Raw genomic sequence first — 20,714 nt, forward strand, 5'->3', positions numbered from 1 at the left:
ACCTGCCAAAATGAAATAGATGATGATCAGCTGATGTCTGGTGCATCGTGGTTAATGTCTCTGAGGGCCTCCTACCCACATGTGATGTTGAATCAAAGGACAGTTGTGATGCATCCTCTGTCATCTTGATTGAGTGACTTTTTATGTATAAATTCATCACATGCATGCTGCGGGGCAAAAATCATGGATAATGTATGTTTGCGTGTCTGTGTTTGCCTGCGTTTATGTGTGTCGCCGTGTAAATGCATGCAAACCCATTTGCATGTATTTCACACATGCTCACATTAATTTGTTATTTATAAAGAAGGTTCTTCTTTTCATCTTCCCCTTTTTCTGTGCTCTTTTCTTCCAGCCCTCCAGCTCTTGCTCTATTTCTCTGAAACACGTTTTTTCTTTTTCCAAAACTGTTGCGTGGCTACTTTGGTGCCGAAGCCAACTAAATATCTTGCTTCTCTGTGTGTGTGTGTGAGTGTGTGTGTGTGTGTGTGTGTGTGCGTGTGATGATGGCTGTTTTTATAATGCCCCCCTGCAAATTTGCATATGTATATGTGCAGATTGTACGAGAAGAGCTCTCACACTTGGAGCAGTTGGATGGGGAGGGTGATGGGGGGCCGTTGCAAGGGTTGTGTGTATGTGTGTGTGTGTGTGTGTGTGTGTGTGTTAAAGGGGGGTCGTGTTGACGCTTTCACCCCCCCCTCCCCAGACAAAGCCGGCCACTACTCCCAGATGGTAGTCTGCTCTCTTCGGCCATGTGTCTAGTGTGTGTGTGTGTATGTGTGTGTGTGTCTATGGACAGAGACAGATACAAAGAAGGAGAGAGTGAGTGAGAAATGTGTGAGCTAGACTTTGTGCGGAGGAGATGCGGACTAGAGAGGATGCTGAAGGTGGGACGCAGAGTGTGCAATAAGCACTTTGGCATATATGTGTGAGAGTGTGAGACTTAATGGACTTGGAGCATCCTTTGCACGCTGGGACTAAAAGCAACCCTGTGTGGTCTGCTATGTCTGTGCCTTGTTCAAAATGCATAATGCAAGACAGATGGACGAAAGGGAGAGGTAGACATAAAAAGAGAAGCTGTGTATTGAGAGGAAAGGTGGGAAGGGGAGAACAGAGGTATGGATTGATAATTCTTTGTCTCTGTGACCTACTGTAGAGATGTCCATAGACGTCATTCTAATGGGGTCAGCGTTTAAGAGAAAGGCGTCAGGATTATGTTTACATCAACTGTCTGCTGGACAGTGAGACAATGAATGAGTTGGCTGTCCTTTATTGTCGAGAACATGACATGAAGTGGGCGTTGATTGGTTTTCAGAGAGTCGTAGTTCAGCTCAAATCAGGAGATCAAGAAGCGCTAATGACCTGGTATGAAATTATACATATGTTGTGCATAAGGGTCTTTCCGATGTCAGGTGAAAAGTCTTCAGCTTGGGAAATAGCTCTGAGAGCGCACGGGTCCCGATGTTGAATATGAAATCCCACCTGAGGGTTCTGTCTAAATGCTGCTGTCCCACTACTGGGGCTTTATGTTAAAAAAAAAAAAAAAAAGGCAATCTATCGCTTGGACAGACTCCAGCCTCTCTGACCTTGGTGTTTGTTTTTCTTGTATCCCCAGACATAAACATGGCTCTCACATCCAGAAACACAGACAGACAGGAAGTTATCCTCTCTGATGTCTTTCTCTTGCATTTGGCTATTTGGTGAAGCGCCGGGGCAGATATACTGGTTTTGAAAACGTGTGCGCGCATTAATACGGAGTCATGTGAACTCAAAGGGTGTGTAGTTTTTTTTAAGTGTGCCTTTTTTCAACCGCACACCTCTGGCCTTGGCCCTCCTCCTCTGTCGTATACCTGTCAGACTGGTTCTCTCTCATTTTCATTAAAGCAAAGCCCTTCTCCTTTTTCTTGACCAGATAGTACTTTGTTATCAGACAAGAAACAAGACTCCCTTATGACAACCCTTTACCCCGTAGTTCAAAGTGCCAAGATAATCATTCTCTATTTATACCTTTTATTGAGGCAAGCCCTTCTCTGCCAGCGAGCGGTCTGGCAGGGAATGCTTTCCATGCTGGACATGCCCCGTTCTCCCCAGGCTCTGGTACTGCTTTGGTCTGCCAAGTCGCAGGGCCAGATTGCCTGTAATAGGCCTGCCATTTCCCTCTCATCATCTGTCAGCACTCTGGATCCAACTGCAGGGTCCAAAGAGGACTACCACTCTCCAATTAAAAAGGTTAATTTGCCCTCGCCCATCCCGCCCCCCCCTTCTACAGCTTTCCATGTCTTCATTAGTACTCATTTGTGCTGTTGCTATTCCCTTTTACTTTTTCCTTTCTTTGTCCTTTTAGTTGCCTTTTGTAAACACAGTTTTACAAGGAAAAGGTAAGGGTGAACCCTCATTAGCATATTCTTTTCTGAGCCAGCTTGTTTATTAATTGAAAAGTGCTGTTTTTCTATAGCCTCTTCCAAGCAATTAAAGTTAAAATCAGCTCAATTTCTTTGCACAATACACCCTATTTAATTTCACTTTGAACTATCCAACACTTTAAACTGACCAGCCTCAGTAGAGGAAGCAGGAGATTCAAGACATAATTGGACATTTTGGGGAATATACTTGTTTTCTTTCTCTCCCATAGTTAGATTGGATACCGCTCAAAGTTTAAATATGAAGCTGCAGCGAGCAGCCAACTTGCGTAGCATAGCATTACAACTTTAAGTGTGGGAAACAGCTAGCTTGGAGTTCTGTCATCACTGTGAGGTTGCCAGGCAACCAGCCAAGGTTCGATTAACTCTTTCCCCTGTCTTCATGCTAAGCTAAGCTAATTGGCTGCTAGTTGTAGCTATATATTTACAGTACATATATGAGAGTGGTGTCAAACATTTTGTCTTACTTTTGGCAAGGAAGCGTTTCAATCCCTCTTAGCCTCTTAGAGTTACTAGTGCTTCTAGTCTAACCAGAAGTGTAGCATTAATAACCTCAGCGTGCTCAACAAGTACAGAAAAACACATCATGCATCACACAAATTCTAAGAATCGTGTTAATTTGACAGTAAAGAGAAAAACCTGCCTGTCTTGCTAGACAAGGAGAAAAGTGACAACTGCTCTCATTTATGTGGCAGCCATACTTCATTGTCATTATCCTCACACACTGGTGTCAGTCTCTTAAGCCTAAGCCAAACCTGAGAGGATGAGCAGTTTGCAAGTGAGACCTGCTCCTGTGGGATAAAGTGTCACCAGCTTACTTTCCTCATCTGTGATTTGCCCCATTCAGACTAAGGGAGCAGATATCTGGTTCGGACAAACACCTCCCCTGCCTCGATATCTCTGCTTGGTGCTTTGGCCCGTTCCTGGCTCCTCTCAGTTCCCTCTTCCTCCCTCACCCCTTTAGTTCCCCTCACTCCTGCCATCTTATTATCTGAGAAGTCGAAGGAAAGGGGCCCCTGTATCTCCTCCTCTTCCTCCTCTTCCTCTTCTTCCTGACTTAAGCTACAGAAGAGGCATCACATGGCAAAATAGCCCCTCAGTTTATCTGACTTAAATGCACGCGGACGTACACGCCGTTTTGTGAACCCAAAGCCCTGGAAGGAAGTTGCCCCTAACCGCTGCCTGTACCTCTGCTCTCTGTCAGTTACAACTGCTGTCAAAGCTCCATCCCTGCGTCCGGCTTACAAGGCCAGCAAAATGTTGTTCAGACCTTTTTTTTGTGCGTTAGCGTTTGGCATCTGGGTCTTTACGAGCAGAATATTGAGATACATTTGCTTTCAAGGGATAACACTGGCATTTCTACTTTTAGCAACAAAAAAAATTGGGGCTTGTATAACTATAGTTTATAGTAGACGTTAGGCCACTTTATAGGTAAAGGTTTTTGGCAAAAGTGATTTGGCATGCCTTCGTCCAGAGTTAGTAGGGTACAATGCACATTTGAACATCATACAGTAAGGCCAAACAACATTTTCCACAAGACAAGGAGCAAAGGAGTAATAAATAGCATTGCCAAATTTGATTTTGAATTAGGATACATATTAAAATAAAATGATATAAGGATTCGATTTTAATTTCACCACACACTGTATGCGTCAAAGTCTGAGAGTGTGGGCAACTGATACAAATTAGCACAAGATATAGGCCCAGTCGTACAATTAGTTTACCTTAATAAATCAGTTGTAGCAGCTGCGTCGTCATCTGCTGTTAAGTATAGTAGCATACTAAATGAAATTGGGGGTCACTATTGCTAGTTTTAGTGATTAACATAAGCTAATGACTTGGACGGATGAACAGGAGGTGGAGATAAAGAGGGGTGAGAACGAGGGAAGAAGGGGGACGTTGTCTGGCTCCCTCACCCGCCATTAAAGGTCTGCCCCTGGTCTAGGAGAGCAGGCCAGTTCTTCCCATGCACAGGCAAGCCCTCTTCGGTTACACAAAATGTCTGCCTGTATGGCCACGGACAGAGATATTATTAGCGTTATTTTGCCTCAGTTATCTGAGAGCATAGGGCTTTTAGGCCCCCTTGTTTGAGTGGCTGACAGACACTTGAGTTTCTGCAGCAGATTAAATGAAATTTTAGCAGCTTTTTCTTGGGGCCAGGCCATAAAACCACACAAAGGAAGCAGCTGCCACTAATGTAATCTAGAATGGGGTGCTGCAGTGTAAAGCTGTCCACCACTCTTTTGTTTTTCCCTTCTTCTCCACTCCACAGCTTTTTACGCCGTTCTTGACACCCTTCAACTGCACCCTTCCTCTTCAGATAATGTCCCTGTTCTTTCACTGCTCTTAATTCCTCCTTTCATCAGCTGCCCCTCTGTGTCCTGCTGAGGTGATGAAACCGGACGAGAGCAATAAAGGGCATGTGTTTTAAGAACAAACATATCTTTATATATCTATACGGCCGTGACAAAGGTACACAAGATAGCCGTTGGGTCGCCTGTAAAGCACTCTCCTCCCGTGGTCTGTAGGCTTACAGCATATCAGCTGGACATGTATGGAATGGACATATAGGATCTTTACAGTTTGACCTTTTGCAAACCTACAAAGTTCATTTCTCGGAAGGCAACACCAGCAGTCCGCCGGGGTCGATGCCCCCAGCAACCTCTCCGTCAGCCAGAGTTTGTCAGCCCCTCTCAAAATGACAGGGTGGATCTTGAGAACCTGAGTTCACGTTGGGAGGGATTGGAGTTACATTCCTGTCAGGGCTGTCATTGTACAAGTGACATGACAGAGAAAAAAGACAAAAAGCGAAGAGAAAGAGAAAAGAGAGAGAGAGCGAAAAACTGCAGGGGTGCAAAATAATATCTAACAATGAAAAATGTTTGTTAATTAATAATCATTAGGAGTTGAAATTTGCATTAGTGCGGGCAAAATGTTTGCACGTTAGTGACGTCTTACACCGAGACTCCACTGTTGCCTTCTGTAAATGAAGTTTTATAGTCTGTTAGAGAAGCAATGGCACAAACATCTGGCCCATAAATCTCAGGTGGTGCTGCAGAGCGCAGCCAGAGAAATCAGCTCTACCCATCCCCTGATCAGCCATTAATCCAAATTTCCGCACTTCCACACTGACTTATTTATATACGGTTGGTTAGCTGGTAAGCTTTCCAGGAGTGAAGGCATTGCAATGGAAAGCACTGCTGTACTATTAAGTGCATGTGACAATAAACTACAGTATTGTACACATTGCCTTAGCAAGAGTTCTGACCATTCTTGTGTGGCTACATGATATGCAGTGAGTGTAAATGAGTGTGTTTCTACTTGCATCATGCCTGTGTATTGGCTGTGTGTAAGTATGTCTTGCCGCTACCTGTTGTGGAATGTCTGACTTCATGGACCCTTTCTGTGCAGGAACAATAGCTTGAAGGTGGACTCAGTCTGCCATTCAGTCACTCAGTCTATACATATGTGTGTTCTGTCCTGCAGCTGTCTGGGAATAAATCCTTCTGTCACCAAAGGCACACAGGCTTTCTTCGCGTATCCTGTTCGTCAACTCTTCCCGAGGCCTAAAAGCTCATTTTAACGTTTTTCTCTAAGTCACGTAGGTCTAGAGGGATAGGAGAGGAATTTATTGTTTTTTCTGATGGCTCTTTGACTGTTGCCGTCCCACTTCTCCACCTTAAGTCTTTGTCTCTCCGTCTCTTCTCAGCTCCGCCTGTCTCATTTTTCCTTGGTTACCTTTGCCAATTATAAACAGTCCTCATAAAAAACAAGATCATTTGTTGTGGTGCAGCACGTGTGCGTGCGTGCAACACACATGCATACTAGCGCCTTTACACAGCGACACCACACATGTTTACTTAGACCTGATGACCCAATAGAAATAGCTCTTGCCCCCACCCCCCTTTTGCCACCCTCCTTTTCTGCTCCTCTGCTCCACCCTCCCTCCTTTCCTCCCCAGGGTAGGTCGCTATAGCCCTCCTTATAAACATAGTGATCTATAGGAGCCCTAGACCCAGACAGATTTTTGGCATGGCTGTGCAGGTAGCATTCCAGCACGGTTTGAGATCTTAGGGCCCTAGCCTCGTTAAAAGCCTGATTTATGCTCTACAGCTGGGCACAAAGGAACCTACAGGTTGGCTACCTTAATTAATATCACGCTCGCTACTGCTTGGACCTATGCATGTTCCTGACACAGCTCTAGGGAGAATAAGCGGAAGACTCCACATGCTGTATTTTTAACAGGCCATTGACGGTGTGAGCGTGCACGACATGTAGCTGGAAAGACACACGTAGCTGTGTTGAACATGATTTTCCATGATTCTTAGAGTGTCACTAGGTTAAACATATCATTGATATAAATTCAGATTTTGCTTTCTGTTGGAACAGAGGCATACGGTTCAGGGTGTTAACTTTCTGGGTCGCACCAGGTCCTATTGTCCACCATTTTACCCGCCTCCCTTGGTTGCTATGGCGGCTGATCAGAGCACATGTCTTCAATTAGCAGCCAGGAATCTGGTACAGGGAGCCTCGGAGATGAAGAATTGTGTGGAGTGTGGCCTGCCGTTGCCAAGCACATGGCCCATCCATCTTACGAAGTGTTATTGATGGTAAACGTTACATGTAGGTATTAACCGACTGCATTCACCCCGTTTTAACCTTACAGTCTTTTCTCCGGCGCGTACAGTCCAGTCTTGTGTCATTGGGAAATGATACTGTGCCCTTTTATGTACAATCCAACTTTGACCCATTTGATTTGGCAACCAGTTTTAGTGTCAACTTCTAGCACTGAGCAGAAGAGCAATGGAGGAAACATTTGTAGGTCACTTTGGATATCTGACCATTTCCTCGCTCTGCCCCGTCTATTATTGCCCCTGTCAGAATGTCTTGAAGGGGCTGAATTAGGGCTGAACAGGAGGCCATTTTGCAATTTTAATCAGGATTTGGAAAGCTTCTGGGTTGAGTGGCCCAGCAATGTTTTCTCCTCGATGAATTAATAATGGAACGGGGATTGTAATGTTGGATGAATGGATGGTGGTGGGGGCATGGCGGCCTCTCTGTTACTGGCTGTGTCCTTATTACAGGATCAGAGAACTTCATGTCTTAGACCTTACTTGTTATGACATTGCAATGAATTTAACTTGTGATACTGTACCAACATTTATAAAAAAAATAATATGCTGAACTTGTGATAGTATTCATCCAAGTCAGATCTGTGGTCACCGCATGTACAAGCATATCTCTCTCCACTTCCCACTTACTCTGTATCTACGGAAATTGGATTTGCGAGCTACAGCTGACCCTGAGATACCCCTCGATCTAAAGAGTCCGGCTATTGATGCTCCCTTAACCACTCGACCACCGTGTGCACAGTCACACACAGCAGATGGGACGCGTGTTAAACCCTCAGCCTCCACAGCTCCGGGCCACGGGACACTCCAACACACTGGCCCTCTTGTTTTAAAGTGCCATGTCCCTCCACAATGCCTTGAGGCTCGTATGCATAACGAACTGCTATGGTTGGCTCGAGCTCACATGCCCTGGTCCTCTCACCCTGAGGTGGTAGGGCAGGGTGAAAAATAACTGCATGTTTAAAACAGCCCTTGTTCACTAGCATCTAAATGATGGCCCATGCTTTAGAACTCCTGGGGCTTCTGGGAGCGAGTTCAGGAACAAACAACTGAGGTCGACATTAGAAGTATCTTTGTGTTTGTTAACAGTTCCCTACCATCATTCCCCATCATGACAATGTGGTGTGTAACTGGTGATCCTGGTTCATTTGAAAGCCCAAACCTTAACGCACAGACCCTCAATCCACTCCACCTCCAGCTCCGTCCCACAGAGATTAAGATAATGATGGAGTGCCTTTCCCTGTTTTGCCCGCTCTCTATTTCTTTTCGCTCTACGTGTCTCACTTTCTCTGGAAAATATTATTTACAGTGACGGAGCACCTCAGGCAAAGGTATGAGAAGAAAAAGAAAAGACTTGTACACACTGGCCTAATGGATTTTGAGATCTGCCCGGCACTAAATGAGTGGGTGGAGAAGATGAGAGGCGTATCGTGGCACAGGTGTTAAGGTAGTGTGACTTGCAGCTTAGGGAAAGAACGATTTGAGAAACTATTTGTGTGGATTTTTTGAAAGAAAAAAGGTGAAGGAGAAACTGTGTTGGTGTGTATGGGGGTCAGTGTGTGTGTGTGTGTGTGTGTGTGTGTGTGAAATACCCACTTTAACCTCTCTCAGTGCTGTCATCAGCGTGTTAAGGAAATAGCGTTATGGAAGGAGGAGTAACAAGGGAGCATGCAGGCTGCATGAGGGACGGAGAGCAAGAGGGAGATGGAATGACTCTATCCTCCAGACAGGCTGAAGTGTTTACTCAGTCCAGACACACTCAGTGTGTGTGTGTGTGTGTGTGTGTGTGTGTGTGTGTGTGTGTGTGTGTGTGTGTGTGTGTGTGTGTGTGTGTGTGTGTGTGTGTGTGTGTCCGGGCTTCCATGAGCTCAGAGATACCCTGGCTGCAGGTCTGTGCCTGCCCCAAAGTCACTGCCCACTCTTCCTGTTCAACTTTTCTTCCCTCACTTGCTCACTTAATTTTTTTCATCCCCAACTTTAGTTTCGCCCCTACTCTTTAGCATATTATTTATAGCAGTAAGTCCACTTGTGGCCTGAATATGGGGTTAAGCACAAAGATGGTGGAGAAAACAACCGAAACACCAACATCATGTCACAAACCTAATGAAGATATTCAGATTTTGTAGGAAAACCTGTGAAGGTTGTGACGGACATTTTCTTTTGTTCTTAACGTAATAGAGGATGTGAAAATCTGTATCACACTTCACTCGCCAAAAAGCTCAGTCGTGTTCAGAGTAAGAGAAAGGCGAGGCGTTCAACGTGAAGTGTTTTCAAGCAAGATAGTTCATTCATACGTGATCCAAGGGTGCTGCTACCTGCTGATGCTGTCGAGAATAAATTAAGTACATAAAAAAAACCCACTTGATTCTCTTTCTGTGGCATTTTATAATGTGGATCGGCAGTTGAAACAACAACAAAGATAAAACAACACTATTGTACAGCATTGATTTGCTACTTACGCAAGGTCATTGTGTGTTGGCGTGTGATACAGGGCATTTAAAGATGACAGTCCTGTCACATCAGTCTTATGAGCATGACAATCTACAGTTTTTTGTTCCGTGGACATTTTAGAATTTTTAACTTTATGGTATTTAATGATTGTCCTGTTATGTGTCAGTCCCATTACGGTCTGACAGCTTTGATTTGATTCTTTATTGCTTACGCAGTTTGCTTTGACATACAGTATGTTGTAGCTGTTTGTTTTATGCGACAATATAACAGCGACTGACATGCTGGCATCTCATGATTTCTGTTAGTGCCTCATGTTGCTCAGCATATTCACCATCAAAGCTGTTGATTATCAGAGCTGTATAGTAATGTGAGTGTAATCTTCTTCACTTCTTCATAGTCTTTTTCCATGCAGTGTTTGTGCTGTTCCATCCAGCTCCCTGCACAAATGTCTGTGAAGAAGACTGAAGTGAGGGGTGGAAAGGAGGCGAGGTCAGATACAGGGCCTTGTATGCTCCGGTGAAGCCGAATCGCGTCCTGGCAAATGGTATGCAGGCTCATAACGCGCTCCACTCGTCCAATAGCTGGAGACGAAACAGTTTTGACAGTGTCGAATGCCCTGCCCCGGGGGCCTTATCATCCACTGCCGCTCGCCTGCCTCCCTCTGCTGTTTCTGCTCTCCTGATGCTATCTATCTGGAGATTTATGCAGAAATGTGCAGCTAGTCGACCTCCTTGGTCCCCCTCCATCCTTTCTGCAGGGACGCCAGCCTGTCATAAGCTAAGCTATGCAGAGATAGTGAAGCTCAGGCTGCTGGCCTCATGTCTTACGGAGGCTTTCTTGTCTGAACACTTCAAACAGGGATGAAGCTTGTAAGGAAGGACAGTCGACGCTCTCATCTGAATTTTGCAGCCTGTATTTTGAAAGAAAAGAACACCAAAAAGTCTGTTCTGTGGTTACCTATTGTATTCCATTGAATTTTTTAGTCCATTGAAGTTTTATTCCGCTATTTTTTTTATCAGCCTATATTACTCTATCCTCATCAGCTTAAGCTGTAGTTTACTGAGACATATCTTTTCTTTGAAAGAACATTTCTCACATTTCCCCTCTGAAGTGCTCAGAGACCCCTCACCCATCTGGGATATTGCCCGAGTCCAAAAATACTCCTGCTTGATTAAGTCTTCTTATGTACCTGGATATGTGTGCTTAAACTGACACTTGGCAGTTTGCAGTTTCTTTGATTCCACTCCTTTATTTAATACCTACTCCGTTGAGCGTTGGCTTTTGTTGACGGCGGTTTGATCCTGTGAAGCGGATCCCAACTCAATAAATAATCTCTGCGGATGCTTACATAAGCGATGGTCCATTTAATTAGACTGGTTAAGCTTAGAAGCCCAGAGGTCTTTTCACTGTACCATTAGAGCTAGGATGAGAAACAACAGCGTGCGGCCTCCCACCGTCTCCGGTAAGCAGAGAGCAAATAATGATCTGCATCAGAGACACGGCTGGCCCAGGCTATTATAAGGTCCGCCGGACCGAGCCGCACCCAAGCACGAAGACGTCCAGCTGGGCTTAGTAGGAAAGGATGGATAAATGGAGGGATGGAGGGATAGAGACACGGACGCACGGACGGACTGATGGGTGGGTGGATGGTCAGTTCAAATGCAGTTCAACTGAGCAAAGATGAAAGGGAGTAGGGTTACACAGGGAAACAGACAGGGCAGAGCGATGCTAATTTTGAAACGATTGTAGCAAGTGTATTACATACTAATGTCCACACACACACACACAAATACACTCATACATGGACAGAGAACTCGCTAACAATGAGCATGCATGCCCATTAGAGACTCACACGCATACAAAAACACACACATATGAAAAAAACACACTGACATCCCCAGCACACACACAAACACACACACACATTTGTCTATTGTGTATGGTGCACGCATTAATTGGCCCATGAGTGGGTGCCATCTGTCCATAGTGGTTCCTTAGTGGCTCAGAGTGACGCCTCAGTTCCACTGTTGCTCTTATCAACTTTCAGGAGAAGGAGAAGGGGAAAGGAAAGGTAAGAAGTGTGAAAGTCTGATTGGAGACAAAGCCACTGCCAGAAGATTACCCTATGCTTTGCACCCGCCCTCAAAGACCACCATGCATCTTTATCTGGTGATCTGCCTCCCCCTTGCTTGTTCATGCCAGCTAGGCTTTTCTTGTCCAAGTCTACCTCTCTAGTAGTTCTCCATTCTTTCTTTTTCTTGCTGCCTCTCTCTACGTCTCCTTTTTTGTGGGTCTAGTGGTTCGTGGTCGGCTTCTCCCAGTTGTTTAATGTGTGACTCCGACACCATCCAGTGTTGCAGGCCCCTGGTCCACATCACACTTGCGATTTGGGCCTGTTCTATTCCCTGGCTGGCTTTCTGTTTAGTAAACCGTATTTCCTGCATCCGGCTTTGTCTCAGGAACAAGTGTTGGTCAAACAAGCCTTTTGTCTGTGGCCAGTGGCTGAGCACACCACAACGAGTCTGGCCCGGGACAAAGAAGTGAGTGTATGAGACCTGATGGTGTGTGTGTGTGTGTGTGTGTGTGTGTGTGTGTGTGTGTGTGTGTGTGTGTGTGTGTGTGTGTGTGTGTGTGTGTATGGCAGGGAAACACAGACAAACAGAGAGAGGTAGAGAAGTAAGGAGGAAGGTCAAGGCCAGCCAGCTGCTCTGTTACGTATTTTCACAAACGGATGCAGAGACTGATAAAACATCTTCGGGGTGATAACATGAATGAGACACCAATGAATGCAATGAAGTAAAGCTGCTCTCACACTCTAAAGCCCCTGACGACGAGTGATTATGGTTCAATCCTTTTCCACTCATACCTTCAAGTCAGGTGAAAGTCATGTACAACAGACTGGATTAAGGAAATGCAGGACACTGAAGAACAGCTCTAATTTGTGCCTTGTGGAGCCTCCACAAGTTCCACCACCTTCTTCCTCAACCTGTCCTCTGCTGCTTCCCCCTTCACCCCTGTCCAATCCCTGACTGTGAATACCCTAATGACATAAACAGAGTAGTAATCACATTAACGCCAGTTACGGCTGAGGCCCTCTTAAGAGGCACTGTATTGACAACCCTCCGTCTTCCCAAGGCACTCACTCCAACACCTATAAACACTTATGAATATTGGCAAAGACCCACTATTAGCATAATCACTTTTCAGGTGTGTGTGAGTGCTCCCGAGCCTCAGGCGACTGATAGCTTTGGGAAAATGGCGGTGACATGCTGTGTCCCCCGTGTCTCCCGTCTCTGTGCCTTCCTCTTTCTCCTTTTGGAAGGCCTGCGCGCTAATCCTGTTAGCTCATTCCTCCATTAGCTAAATGACCAATATCAGTGAGAGCTGCGTGGTCGCACCAGGACGGCCTGAGCGCACTATCAAGCTTGGTCAAGGACAAAACGAAATGAAACGGAGGTCAAACCAAAGTCTGCAAGTTTTTGGGATGTATGGCTGGAAAAGTTTGAAGGGAGTGGGGGACAGTCTGTGGGTTTGATGGCGAGATGAAGGGAGAAAGTTCTTCTTTAACCTGCAAACACTGGGTCAAGGTCATCGATGTCTTGGCGTCTGTTGTTTTGTTTGTTTGTGTTTGTGGCTGTGATTTGGCCGTTGGGGATAAAAGGGGAAGGGGGTTGATACGGTTCCTCCGTGTGTGCGGTGATTGAGAGAGTGCGTGTGAGACTTGGTTTTGGGGGTTGGGTCACTAACAATAGAGCACTATGCATGAGCAAAGTATACATGATGTCTCAGCATCCTAGACTGCTTGGGTGTGTTGCTTTGTCTGGTCAACACTGCTGTCTGGGACGACGGTGCGAATATGGTGTCAGCAGCGCAGGCGACCATATCTGCTGTTCAAGTCGCCATTATTCCCCCACTGCCCTTATGTCAGTTTTCCTTTTTGCTTCTGGATCATTCCTTTTTGCTTCTGGATCATATTCTTTTCCTGATAGCGGTGCACTGTGTCCGTTAGACACTAGCCTCCCCGGGCTTTCTGTTGCAACGAGCTGAAATGGCTTTGAAGGAGTTGTGAACGCCCCTCTCTTTTCCTTTGACTGCTCTGCGTCTCTCCTCTGTGCTCTGCCTCTTTAGCTCTTATATTCCCTCTTTTTTTCGTGATTATCGTTCTTCCACTCTTTCTGCTGCTGATCCTCCTTCCATCTCTCACTTCTTCTATCTGCTTTCTGTTTTCTCTCCCCCAAAGTCCCTTCTTTCAGCCCCCGCCATGAAATGGCAGCTAAGGGGTTGTCAGTGTGGTTTCTCCTCTCTGCTGATCCTATTTCAAAGGGACCTGGAGATCCAGCATTAGCCTGAGCTCTCCTGCTCTCCACAGACTTAGAGTTAATGGAAGGAGAGAAACAGACGGAGAGAGTGAGAGGGAGCTCTCCTTTATTCCATTAGAGGACAGACTCGTTTATAAGATCATCCTTTCTCTACGCACAGTTCTCTCCTCTTCTTACTTGCAAAAAAAACAAAAAAAACCCTTCAAGGCCGTCAAATGCCTTGTCAGAACGTCTTTTTTTCTTTTGAATAACCCTCCTTCCATCCCTTTGACTACATCTGTCAAGGACAGTTGCGGGGTTATTTAGACATCCTTTTTGCCGTTGTTGTGAATCTGGGCATGCTTCGGCCTGGCTTGTTGATGCCCATCAATGCGTCCACTGCCTGGATGGGGAACAATTGTTGTCACTGCTTGTGGCATGAGCACAGTTTGTCAAATGTCCATACATGGGTTTGTGATTGCATAGCACAAGACATGCCGTTTCTTATACATAAGAAAATGAATTGACTACCGGCTTTGAAGTGCTGTGTGTGGCCCTGGTGTCCTTCAGAAAATGTGGTGGGTTGTCATTAGGAATGTACCCTTCACGCCACACTTCTCTCCCTACTTCGCTCCCTTCCTTTTTCCCTGCCTCCTTCCTTCACTTCCATGATCCCTCAGTGCTTTCTTTCCTCTGACGAACGCAGCTATATCTCGGAGGAGAAGACGGCATTCGTTTCAACCCCCCCCCCATCTCCCTCTCTCGTCCTTCACAATAACAGAAAATTTCATCTATTTTCCTCCTCATGCATATGCACTCTCTGCTCACACATTAAGACAGGGATGAGGAAGTGTGTAGAGGCTGCAAATCAAAGCAAAGCGAACAGGAGAGGCCAGGTTATTGCAACCGTTTTACGAGAGATATGGGGCTTTCTATTTAAAGCCATAAAAACACACACATAATCATAGGAAACCTACATATAGCCAAAGCCAATGTAATGGGCACATTTCATGTGTGCTTACGAGAGAGGGAGCAGAAACCTGTACGGGCAAATGGCTTTTTTATGATGGAAAAATTCCATAGGGGGTCAAAGCCCCTTGCAGGTGGCAGCAATTAACTGTAATTTTTGCAGATTGTAATGATCCATAATTTACCAGTATAACCCCCTTCCAACTCTTTTCAGTCAAGAGAAAAAGGTTTGCGTGGAGGTTTGATTGGGTGCACATTTTATGCTGTGTTCTGGTCTTTAAGTGAGATTGTTCGGAGGGGGCCGTGGTGGCCGTGGACACACGAGATAGAAAGGGGAACCACAAAAACACCAATCTGTTCCGTCTATTGCTCATCCACAACATCCCTCTTTTTTTGCTCAGCAGCCGTCTTCTCTTTCTGCCCCTTCCTCACCCCTTTGTCTCTCTGCCACAGCAGGCTTAAAACATGCACAACTGTCCATCCACCATCTTAGGGATCGTTCATCGCAATCACACACACACACACACACACACACACACACACACACACACACACACACACACACACACACACACACACACACACACACACACACACACATACACGTGGCCTATCTTCGTCTTTCCCTCTCGCTTGTTCTCCGTGTCTGGCACAGTATGACCATGGTTTTGGGTTCAGTGTCTGCAAATGACTTCAGAAAAATGCCCTCCAGTGAAAAAAAGAAAAAGAGAAGAAAGGATAAGAAAGCCAAAAGATGAAAGAGGGAGCACATTTGCAAGTGGCGGATGCTTCTTATTTTGCATATCTCTCACTTCTGCTTTCCCCTTCTTCTCCTTTTCTATTCACCTGAGAGGATTTAAATAAATCCATAAAGCATGAAATATCAGAAATAGAAAAGTAATGCATGAAATGCATTTTTATAGGAGCCTCCCACCCACACACAAACAGTCAAACACAATTACTCCCTTCGCTTCTTTTCGCTGTGAATGTGTGTTTTTTTGTGATAAACGCTGGTACAATTTATTAACATGTGACCTCTTATTTGTATTCAGCATTAATATGCAGCATCAGATACATGTCCCACTCTAGCCTCGCTAATTCTGTAAACATGGCATTGGAGGAGAGATGAGTGTGTTTAACGAGATTAGGCGTGCGTTGTCAGGCAAATCTCCGGTCAGTGTGCAAGTGCTATTGAAAGTCAATTATTGTTTGAAATATTCCTATGCCCTCTCATCTGTGTAAATTGTGTACTTGCTGCCTGAGATGTCTCTCATTATTGTTTAATTAATTCTCTTGTTAAGCGTACACCTACTGGAAGTGAATGCTGGTTTGAAAAAAATGTAAATGCACATTTAATCTATCACATATGTTAGAGTTCAGGGTTTCAGAACTTGTTGTTTGTTTGAAATGCATTATCCAGCTTGTTAAGATTCAGTCATGCTTAATGATCTGAAAAGTAAGAAGGAATATTTATTGATCTGTGACAATACAATTCTTTCATCTGATATATTTTTTAAAGCTCTTACCTAATCACAATAATTTTGTCCAGGAATAATTGATGGTGTAATAGTGTTTTATTTTGAAAGTGCCAGAGATAAAAGAAATAGCAGCGAGTGAACTCAGTCACATTCTGTCAGTTTTTGATGATCATATTGGACATTTTTGTAACATATTTTAAAACCCTCACTGTTATCATTGAAGAGTCATGATTCTACAGCTGTGATGTAATATCAATTAGTTGTTTGTCAGTAAGTCTGTTTACATTTTTTATCGACTCAATTTAAAATGTTGTTTCTCTCTCTGTGTTCCTTTTTTTGTCAGATAAAGATGAGCCCAGCAGCTACACCTGCACCACCTGTAAGCAGCCCTTCACCAGTGCCTGGTTCCTGCTCCAGCATGCCCAGAACACCCACGGCTTCCGCATCTATCTGGAGAGCGAACCTGGCAGCCCCCTCACCCCCCGCGTGGCTGCAGCTCCCGGGATGGGGGGTGACTGTGCCTCCTCCCAGCCTCCCCTCCATGCTGTCCACTTGGCCGATGGCAGTCCTTACAGCCTCCTGAGGATGCCGGGCTCCGGATCTGGCCGGGAATCCGCATCCACGCCTCGCGAGGGCCGATACCCTCGAACTCCGCCTCTGTTCAGCCCGCCACCACGCCACCACCTCAGCCCCGATGACCTAGCCCTTGCTACCCACCATCCCAGCGCCTTCGACAGGGTGATGAGGCTCAACTCAGTGCCACTAGAAGCCCCTCCGATGGACTTCTCCAGACGACTACGTGAGCTGGCTGGGAACGCCACTGGGGCTTCCCCGCCTCTCTCCCCGAACAGGCCCAGCCCTATGCAACGGCTGCTGCAGCCATTCCAGCCAGGTTCAAAGCCTCCCTTTTCAGCTACGCCTCCCCTCTCCACCTCTCAGTCACCTTCTGGATCGCGCTCCACACCCAATCCCGTATCCAATGCGACCCAACCGGGCACACCTCTCAAGTCAAAGTCTTGTGAGTTCTGCGGGAAGACCTTCAAGTTCCAGAGCAACCTAATCGTTCACCGGCGAAGCCACACGGGGGAAAAGCCATTCAAGTGTCACCTGTGTAACCATGCCTGCACCCAGGCCAGCAAACTGAAGCGACACATGAAGACGCACTGTCAGAGCAAGTCTTCGGTGCTCAATGCCAAGTCAGATGATGGCCTCTCGACCGCAAGCTCCCCCGAACCTGGCACCAGTGACCTGATAGGCAGCGCCACAGACGCTCTCAAGTCAGTGGTGGCCAAGTTCAAGAGTGAGAACAACGGCCTGATGCCTGTAAATGGAGAAGAAGAGGAGGGAGAGGAGGAAGAGGAGGAGGAAGAGGAAGAAGAGGAGGAAGAAGAGGAGGAAGAAGAAGAAGAGGGGGAGGAGGAAGAAGAGGAGGAGGAAATTGAGACTAAGCCTGGAGTCGAAGAGGAGGAGGAGGAGGAGAGGAATGACTATCGTTTCAGCCTGCGGCTCGAAGGGGCCCGCCACCACCAGAACAGCGAGGCCCTGCACCCTCACCGCAGGAACTCGTCCCGGGAGCACGTTGACGAGGACTCGGCCCTGGAGTCAGACCGAGCAGATGATGGGACCACTACTACCATCAATGGCCTGGGACCTCGATCCAACACTGACAGGCTGTCCAGGAAGCTGCTGAGTGGACGGATCAGCCCCGGCTCCATAAGTCCCCTGTCCAAGCGCATCAAGGTGGAGAAGGACCTCGACCCCTCCACGCCCACCATCCCAAACACGGAGAACGTCTACTCGCAGTGGCTAGCTGGCTACGCTGCCTCACGACAACTCAAGGACCCCTTCATCAACTTTACAGGTGGGGACTCCAGACAATCGCCCTTCGCCTCCTCATCCGAGCACTCGTCGGAAAACGGCAGCTTGCGCTTCTCCACCCCGCCCGGCGAGCTGGACGGGGAACGCGCCGCCTCAGGACGCAGCGGCACCGGCAGCGGGGCCAGCACCCCCACGGCGGCAGTGGGAATGGCAGGCCGAACTCCAAGGACGGCCGCCGCAGTGACACCTGCGAGTATTGCGGCAAGGTGTTCAAGAACTGCAGCAACTTGACAGTGCACCGACGCAGTCACACTGGAGAGCGACCCTACAAGTGCGAGCTGTGCAGCTACGCGTGCGCCCAGAGCTCTAAGCTCACCCGCCACATGAAGACCCACGGACAGATGGGTAAGGACGTGTACAAATGTGAAATCTGCCACATGCCTTTCAGTGTATACAGCACTCTGGAGAAACACATGAAGAAGTGGCACAGCGAACGCCCTCTGGATAGTGACATTAAGACTGAGTAGGCAAAGAGCAGCATGCTGGCAGCTCTCTCTCACTCGGCTCCTCTGGCTAAAAAGCGACCCTGGCTAACTAGCCAATAAGTGAGGGGAAAGGACAACAGGGTTAGACACCAGTTCACGGTACAGCCCCTGTTATCACCCCCGACTGGAAAAAGCTGAATGCATGATCCATCATTGGGGCAATATTATTGCATCAAACGCAAAACTTTTTGAGCCTTTCTATTGTGCAATAATTTACACGTTTTGTATTTTTTGTAACTGGACAGCATGCTCGGTGTGTTTTGGCTACTTAGAGAGAAAATTGTCCTTGGCTGGTGGGTTTGGTTGTACATGTGTTGCTGTTGATACTTTTGATTTCTTCAACGTAAAAAAAGAAAAAAAGTTAGTTATGAGAACCCATGCTGCATACAGTACATACTGTTTTACATATCATGTACAGTTTTGTGTTCAAACATAGTGGACAGTGTCATGTTATCAAAACGTCAAGACAAGCAGGGTCACACTTAAAACGGATCTTTGTGAAAGATTTTCCATGCGAGATTGAAATAAGATATATATAAATATATACATATAGAAATTGGGCTGCCTATGAAATGCTAGGCACTGGCGCCATGAAATATTTCTTTGAAAAACAGCAATGAAATTAACAATATGGTGTGAAATGACAACAAAGAGTGCCTTGGATATTTTACCTGCATTAGTTAATCCTCCTTTTTTGCTATAAGCTCGGAGTTTCAGCTATATAAGATTACAGGACATTTTTGTGCACATATGGAATAAGCAGGTCCTTGCATCAAGCACCTGCACAACCCTGTTGTTTTGTGACTTAGCAGAGCATAAGGAACCAGCTGAAACAAAAAAAAAAAAAAAAAAAAGATTATGTGTACCTCTGGTAAATCATTTAACTGCCTGACTCATGTATATTGTTATTCTCCAGATTATGATTCTGTTTACTGGCATGTTACATGCTAAAAAGGAGTATGTGTGTAGAATTTTGGTTTAGGTGTTTATGTTTTCCGGTACACGTGTACCAAACTGAGAGGGTAGTCTGACGAGTTGTTTTAACCAACGTAATGCTCTTAATTTTCCAGAGTGTTTATTTTCTTTGAAAATTAAAAGTCTGCAGGTTTTCTTTTTGTAAGTAGCGCAGAATTATGTTTCTTCAGTGTCAGCCATGGCAGCAGTGTAGCCAGCAGCCACTTGGAGACCACAGAGTGGGTTTTTAGTTGTCCTAAGCCAGACAGATTTTGGGTGAGGGTGGGGGTTTGGGCGGGGGTCGGAGGGTAAGGGTAGCAGGGTGGGGAGTGGGTTGACCAGGTGTCTCTACAATTCAAATGTTTATGTCCTTATAGCGCTTATTCTCTTCACCGAGTTAGATCTTAGAAACCCTTAAGTAATCTGAAACATTTTTTATTAACTCATTGAAAACGATCTCAAATGGAAGTCAAAATCTAAAGTCAAGAATCAGAATTTAGAAAATAAATTGAAACAAATTGCCCCTTCCACACAAGTTTTTAAGAGTCAAAGTTTCACATGTTGTGTTCTTTTCAGTTAACATACTCTAGACCTCATTGTGGTAGTTGTATTTTTTATTTTTTTTTACTCCATACCGTCATTGTTGATGATATAGCACTTGTCACTCTGCCTTGGATTCTGTATCTGTCTCCCTAATCGGAGGTACAGTCGGTTGAGTATAAAACGAAGACCAGATTGCAGATCTGGGACTACCTACGTGCACTGTTCAATTTTCCCAGTTTACAGTCGGACGCTCAAGGGAAAACTTGCTCTTATGCTGACAGATTAGTGTGGTGTCATTGCTTTGCATTAAAAAGAAAAAAGAAAGAGAAAAAAAAGAGAGAGAATATAAACTGTTCGCCAGCCATGTCTCCTCCTGAGGAACCAAACATCAGTTTGGCTCTTGGGGGTATCAATGCAGGAACCGCCATAGAAATATCCTGCTTCATACCAACTATAGAAATATACTGCTCAGTACAGAAAGAAAATAAGTCTAAATTTGATTTAAAAAGATAAGTAAACTGTGTTGTTGAGTTTTTTTAAAGTAACACTTCAATATCTTTAGGGGAGAATCTTATTTAAACTTTGTTTTCATTTTTTTTATTGTTCTTTT

The 20,714-nt window shown here is 45.6% G+C and overlaps 1 protein-coding gene across 1 annotated transcript in view; it reads left to right on the forward strand.

Annotated features, from left to right (window-relative positions):
* Window positions 1–19,817, forward strand: part of bcl11ab (BCL11 transcription factor A b) — a 33,586-nt gene extending 13,769 nt beyond the window's left edge. The window contains 2 exon segments of the mRNA XM_054603773.1: window positions 16,588–18,252; window positions 18,255–19,817. Of these exon segments, the coding sequence (XP_054459748.1) occupies window positions 16,588–18,252; window positions 18,255–18,589 (2,000 nt within the window). The 3' untranslated portion in view covers window positions 18,590–19,817.
* Window positions 19,818–20,714: the final 897 nt, after the last annotated feature.

This window comes from Anoplopoma fimbria, chromosome 9 (genome assembly GCF_027596085.1).
Source record: "Anoplopoma fimbria isolate UVic2021 breed Golden Eagle Sablefish chromosome 9, Afim_UVic_2022, whole genome shotgun sequence".
Lineage (NCBI taxonomy): Eukaryota > Metazoa > Chordata > Actinopteri > Perciformes > Anoplopomatidae > Anoplopoma > Anoplopoma fimbria.